Source organism: Amaranthus tricolor, chromosome 8 (assembly GCF_026212465.1).
Source record: "Amaranthus tricolor cultivar Red isolate AtriRed21 chromosome 8, ASM2621246v1, whole genome shotgun sequence".
In the NCBI taxonomy this organism is placed as follows: Eukaryota; Viridiplantae; Streptophyta; class Magnoliopsida; order Caryophyllales; family Amaranthaceae; genus Amaranthus; species Amaranthus tricolor.
In genome coordinates this window covers 5,310,621-5,316,853 of record NC_080054.1, presented here as the reverse complement: position 1 = coordinate 5,316,853, position 6,233 = coordinate 5,310,621, and the positions used below count along the sequence as shown (strand labels likewise).

At 39.2% G+C, this 6,233-nt stretch overlaps 1 protein-coding gene across 1 annotated transcript; it reads left to right on the top strand.

The window, feature by feature from the left end:
• The first annotated feature begins 267 nt into the window (after positions 1–267).
• Positions 268–1,097, top strand: LOC130820884 (uncharacterized). The gene is made up of 3 exons (XM_057686427.1): positions 268–282; positions 451–537; positions 639–1,097. Exons 1-3 carry the CDS (start codon positions 268–270, stop codon positions 1,095–1,097), a joined length of 561 nt encoding a protein of 186 aa, XP_057542410.1.
• The last annotated feature ends 5,136 nt before the right edge of the window (positions 1,098–6,233 follow it).

Sequence of the window (6,233 nt, the reverse complement as noted above, 5' to 3'; positions counted from 1 at the left end):
ACAGTCCTTAGGACATATATTTTTGTTGAAATATGTTTGTGTTGTAAGTTGTTTTGTGATAGTAATGTTTTGTTTTTGTTCTTTCGTGTAGAATCAGGATATATGAATAAGGGAAAAACACCTATGGACTCACAAACCCCTAGTGAGGCTAGGGAGGTACCGATTTTTGACCCAGAGACTGCTTGGAGAGATGTCTCCAACGCTAATATATGGAGAATAAGGGATGGTGAAAGTATCCGAGAATAAGGGATGGTGAAAGAATAAGAGATGTCTTCTTATGAGGTGTGGTGTGTATTCCATATATATATTTGAATCGGTTTTTCAGCGTTTTATTAAGTTTAATATATATACATAGAAATAAATATACCTAAGCTCTATTAAATAAGTAGTTGTATGTTAAGTCAATTTCAGCAGAGTTCTGTTCTTTCTCCAGAACTTTTGAATCCTTAGGTCTTTCTTGTAATTAGTACCTTCCTTTTTGCTTGCAGAAGATGCCTCCTCTGTCATGAAAGAGACAGTCTAGAAATGATGCTAACCGTACGCTAAGAAATCTGGTGAAAGTGTTATCGAGTGTAAGCGCACCACGAGAGAGGTCTATGTCAGAATTAGCATCTGAAATGAGCAAACGGATTAGTTAGAGCAAACCCTCGACTTTTGATGGTAAAGGGGAACCGTCGGAGCTTGAACTCTGGTTAAGAGAATTCGACAAACTTTTTGATGTAGTAGAATGCCCGGAAGAATTGAAAGTCAATCAGCCAGCATTTTATTTGGTTGGAGAGGCCGACTACTGGTGGGCAAAAAGTAGATTGGGGTTGTTGGAGCAGACTAAGGGGAATTTTGGTTGGGAGATATTTAAAAGGGCCATGCGAGAGAAATTTTATCCGCTACACGTAAGGAAAGATAAGTCGAACGAGTTTGCACGGTTAGAGATGGGTGGTATGACTGTTGATGAGTATTACCACAAATTTATGGAGTACCTCAAGTACTGTCCTGATGATGTTCCCACTGAAGAGAAGAAAATGCAACGAGTTGAGCTAGGATTATCGTATGACATTCAAAAACATATCGAAAGTGATCGTTATAACAACCTGGAATAGATGTACAAGCGAGCGTCTCAAATAGGGTATATTTTGAGGAAGGAGAAGGAAAAAGAAAAGGGTAACGTCCCTGAGAAGAGGAAAGAGGTTTCTGGCCAGACATCGGATAACTTGTCGAGCTCTTATCATAAGAAAACAAGAAATTTCGGAAATTTTCAAGGAGGCGGGTCTGGTACAAATTCTGGGTTTAGAGGAGATGTGAAGCCTGCTAAGCCATTATTGGACCGAGATGGTAATGAAAGGAAGTATTTCTGTAGAAGATGCAAGAGAAATCACCTGGAAAAAGATTGTGATGGGAATTTGATCGAGTGTAACTTTTGTCACAAAAGAGGACATAGAGAGTTTGAATCTTATATAAAGAAAAGGGGTAGAAGTCAACAGCCGGGTGGACAACACCGGCAATAGAATTTTAACAACGCCGGCGGTCAAGTCAACCAGCAGTACGAGAAGGGAAATCGTGGTAATGTTGGTCAGAGATTTCAGCGACCTTTTAATGGGGGACAAGGCCGGGTAGATGGAAATCGGGCTGAAGGGTCAGAAATGCATCGTGGGGGAAATCACGTGGGATGAATTAATGTACAAACATCTAGTGGAAGGGTATCTGTGGTCAGTGCAAGAGAAGCAAACCAGGCAATGGATGTGGTTACAGGTACGTTTGCCATTCATTCTATAGCTGTGAATGTATTATTTGATTCGGGAGCTACATGTTCATTTCTTGCAAAGAGTAAAGTAGAAGAATTGAATTTAGGGGCTTTTGAAAAAGTTTCTTATACGGTGGCTGTTCCATCGGGAAAACTGTACAGTTATGATAGACTATATAAGGATGTACCCTTGAAGATAGGGAAAGTTGTCTTTCCTAGTGACTTGTATGTATTAGATATAGAAGGCTTAGAGGTAATTTTGGGGATGGATTGGTTAGGAAGATATAAAGCCACTATTGAATGTAGGGAGCAGAGAGTATTGTTGGAAGGACCACGAGGGGAAAACGTTAGATATAGGAAGTTTCCCAAGGGGCCCAAGACGAATTTGGTGTCGACGTTAGAATTGCAAAGACTCGTGAGGTAAGGACACCCTTTGTATTTATGTCATATCAGCCAGGGGGGAAAGAAGGAGGAGGATCTCAAGGATATTGCTGTAGTGAATGAATTTTTTGATGTTTTTCCTGATGAGATTCCCGGTATGCCACCTCAACGGGAAATTGACTTCACGATAGACTTGGTACCTGGGACTTGACCAATTTCTAAGGCCCCTTATCGTATGGCTCCGAAGGAGATGGAAGAATTCAAGTCTCAGCTGGAAGAATTGTTGGATAAGGGTTATGTTCGACCTAGTGTTTCACCTTGGGGCGCTCCAGTTTTGTTTGTGAGGAAGAAAGATGGTAGTTTAAGATTATGCATCGACTACAGAGAGTTAAACAAGGTAACCGTTAAGAATAAATACCCGCTACCCCGGGTAGATGACTTATTCAATCAATTGAGAGGAGCTGGGATCTTTTCAAAAATTGACTTAAGATCGGGCTATCATCAGCTAAGAATAGCTGAAGGGGATGTACATAAAACAGCTTTCAGGACACGTTATGGACATTATGAGTTCACCGTGATGCCTTTTGGGCTGACAAATGCTCCAGCTGCGTTCATGTGTTTAATGAATCAAGTATTTAGTGCGTATTTGGATAAGTTCGTGGTAGTCTTTATTGATGACATTTTGGTCTACTCGAAAGACCGGGATGACCATGAGAAACATCTACGTTTAGTCCTGCAAACTCTGCGAGAAAATAAGTTGTACGCTAAATTTTCAAAGTGTGACTTTTGGTTGGAAAAGGTCTCATTTTTGGGTCATTTTGTTTCTAAGGAGGGTATTTCGGTCGATCCGGCGAAGGTAGAGGCAGTTCGAAGCTGGTCGTCACCTAAGAACGTCATCGAGGTACGAAGTTTCTTAGGATTGGCCGGATATTACCGTCGTTTTGTCGAGGATTACTCACGCATTGCTTGGCCTATGACTTCGTTGATGAAGAAAGAGAAGAAGTTCGAGTGGTCTGATGAGTGTGAACAGGCCTTCATGACTTTGAAGGAAAGGTTAACTACAGCCCCTGTTCTTACTTTACCTGACCCAAAATTGGATTATACTGTTTACAGTGACGCATCGAAGAAAGGATTGGGTTGTGTATTGATGCAGAACCGTAAGGTGATTGCTTACGCATCACGACAACTGAAAATACATGAAGTTAATTATCCTACCCATGATCTGGAGTTAGCTGCTATAGTGTTTGCTCTCAAAATATGGCGCCATTACTTGTATGGTGTCAAATGTAAGATCTACATTGATCATCAGAGTCAGAAGTATCCCTACACTCAGCCTGATTTGAACATGCGGCAACGTCGGTGGCTAGAGTTGATGATAGATTATGATTTGGAGTTCATATATCATGAGGGAGGAGCGAACTTGGTAGCCGATGCGTTGAGTAGGAAGTCTAATCCCTCGTTGTCTGCCTTAGATGGAGTTGAAGAGTTGCATCGGGATTTTGCCAGATTAAATTTGGAATTGGTACGTAAAGGTGAGTTACAAGAGTGTCTGAATGCCTTGGCCATTCGACCTTCGTTCTTTGAAGAAATTTTAAACTCCCAGGATAAAGATCCGAAGCTTTTGAAGATAAAGGAACAGGCACGGGAAGGAAAAGCAGAAGGATTCTTTGTCCAAGAAGATGGAAGTTTGAGGTTCAAGGGTCACTTGTGTTTACCAACAGGGAAGGAATCTTTGAAGGAACGTATCTTGGATGAGGCCCATTGTACGACATTTTAAGTCCATCCGGGCGGTGATAAAATGTATCAAGACCTTAAGTTAATGTTTTGGTGGTCTGGGATTAAGAAGGATATTGCGGATTATGTCTCGCGCTGTTTGACTTGTCAAAAGGTTAAAAGTGAATATAAAAGACCAGGAGGTTTACTACAACCTTTGGAGATACCGGTATGGAAGTGGGATGATATCTCTAGGGACTTTGTTGTGGGTTTACCCCGGACGAAGGCAGAAAATGATGCATTATGGGTCATAGTGGATTGTTTGACTAAGTCAGCCTGTTTCATCCCTATCAATTGTCATTGGGAGATGGAACAGTTAGCTCGAGCTTACATTAAGTATGTCGTGCGATTTCATGGTGTGCCCTGTACTATTGTGTACAATAGAGATACACGGTTTTTGTCACAATTCTGGCAAACCTTGCAACAGGCAATGGGTACTACGCTGCTTTATAGTACGTCGTTTCATCCGCAGACGGATGGGCAAACAGAGCGGAAAAATCAAATATTAGAGGATATGTTGCGTGCTATTGCCATGGAATGGCAAGGGTCGTGGGACGAACACTTGGATCTAGTCAAATTTTTTTACAATAACAGTTATCAGGCATCTATACAGATGGCTCCATTCGAGGCTTTGTATGGACGTCGTTGTCGTAGTCCGGTTTATTGGGATGATTTCACCGAAGTGGTGACCTTGGGACCTGAGTTGTTATTTCTGACAACTGAAAAGGTGAAGTTGATAAGGTATCGTTTGAAAGCGGCACAGGATCATCAAAAGTCTTACACTGATTTGAAGCGACGAGAAGAAGAGTTCATCGTGGGAAAACAGGTATTACTTCGCGTATCACCCATGCGCGGAGTAGTACGTTTTGGTGCTCGTGGAAAGTTAAGCCCTCGATTCATAGGGCCATATGAAATTTTAGAACGTGTGGGTAAGGTGGCTTACCGGTTAGCCCTTCCAAACTCCTTGGAGTAGGTACATGACGTGTTTCATGTGTCGCAGCTTAAGCGATATCATGCCGCAGCCTCTCATGTCTTAGATCCCGAACCTTTAGATTTCGATACATCCCTGTCTTACTCTGAGAAACCAGTTAGAATCTTGGACACGAAGGTCCGTAGTACACGACGGAAGAATATATCTATGGTAAAGGTTCTGTGGTCAAATCACGAGCGTGAAGCGGCTACATGGGAAATGGAAGACGCTATGCGAGAAAAGTACCCTCACCTTTTTCAGGTTAGTAGCGTTATGGGGACGTAACTTCTTAAGGGGGGTAGAGGGCGATAGGAATTTCGCGCGAGTAATGTTAAAACTTTTGGTTGGTAGTTTTGTTTTGCAAGTGTTGTGTTATGATAACATGTGTGTTCTGCGTTTTCTGTTGCCATGCAAGTTACGAGGACGTAACTTCTTTTAAGGAGGGTAGTCTGTAACACCCCGTATTTTATCGGGTTTAAAAATAAATAAAATATAATAAAATATAGTATAACAAAATAAAATAAATACGTAATATTGAATTATGTTATTTTAAATGGTTAATTATAAGAAACGAAGTAAGTTTAATTTAACGGTAACGCGTTTTATCGCATACGTTGTTATTTGCGTAATATTTTATTTTTCTGTTTTTAACAAAAATAGACAATTATATAATTAATTAATTTATTAAAAAAATAATAAAAGATTAGGGGAGGGGAAGGGTAGCCGATTGAGTATAGGTGAATGGGAGGAGTTTTGTAACTCTTCTCATAATTGGGTTTTATGGCACAATAAGTTGATTATTAATTCCTATTAATCCTTTAAACCTCATTTCAAGTCTTCACATTCTTAATCCCCAAAAGTTATCACACAAATCAGAAAAAAAAAAAAGAAATTTTCCTTCCCTTGCTCCTGGTTTCGGCTGTCACAAAGAAAAAAAAATTTTGGTTTGTTCAATTGAATCTTTTGATCTAAGGGGTAAGTTAATTGAATTGTTAATTAAAAAAAAAAATTTATACAAGATTTCTAAGGTGAATTATATTTTCTTTTTCTTTGTGTATGATGATATCCTATGACTTTTAGGAGGATTGAGTTTTTTTTTTTTATATATATAATTTTCTCTAATAATCCTTTAATAAACTTTAATTTTGTTAAAAGGATTAAGTTATGTTTCTTGATTTATATTTTTTTAACAAAGTTTAAATTGTTATAAGAATTAAGTTTATATTGATATTTAAATAAATTCTTTTATGATTTACATTTCTTTAACTAAATTACAATTTGTTAGTAGAAATTTAAATGGTATGGATCAAGTAGTGTAGTCATCCAAGAATTTATAAATCCATTAGCAAAATTTGATTTGCTTGAAGGATT

What these genes read in the sequence shown, in the direction of transcription:
- LOC130820884 (XM_057686427.1), top strand. An exon ending in GTCTAGAAATGATGCTAACC is followed by an intron (nt 538 to 638) that starts GTACGCTAAGAA and finishes CGGATTAGTTAG; the next exon opens with AGCAAACCCTCGACTTTTGA.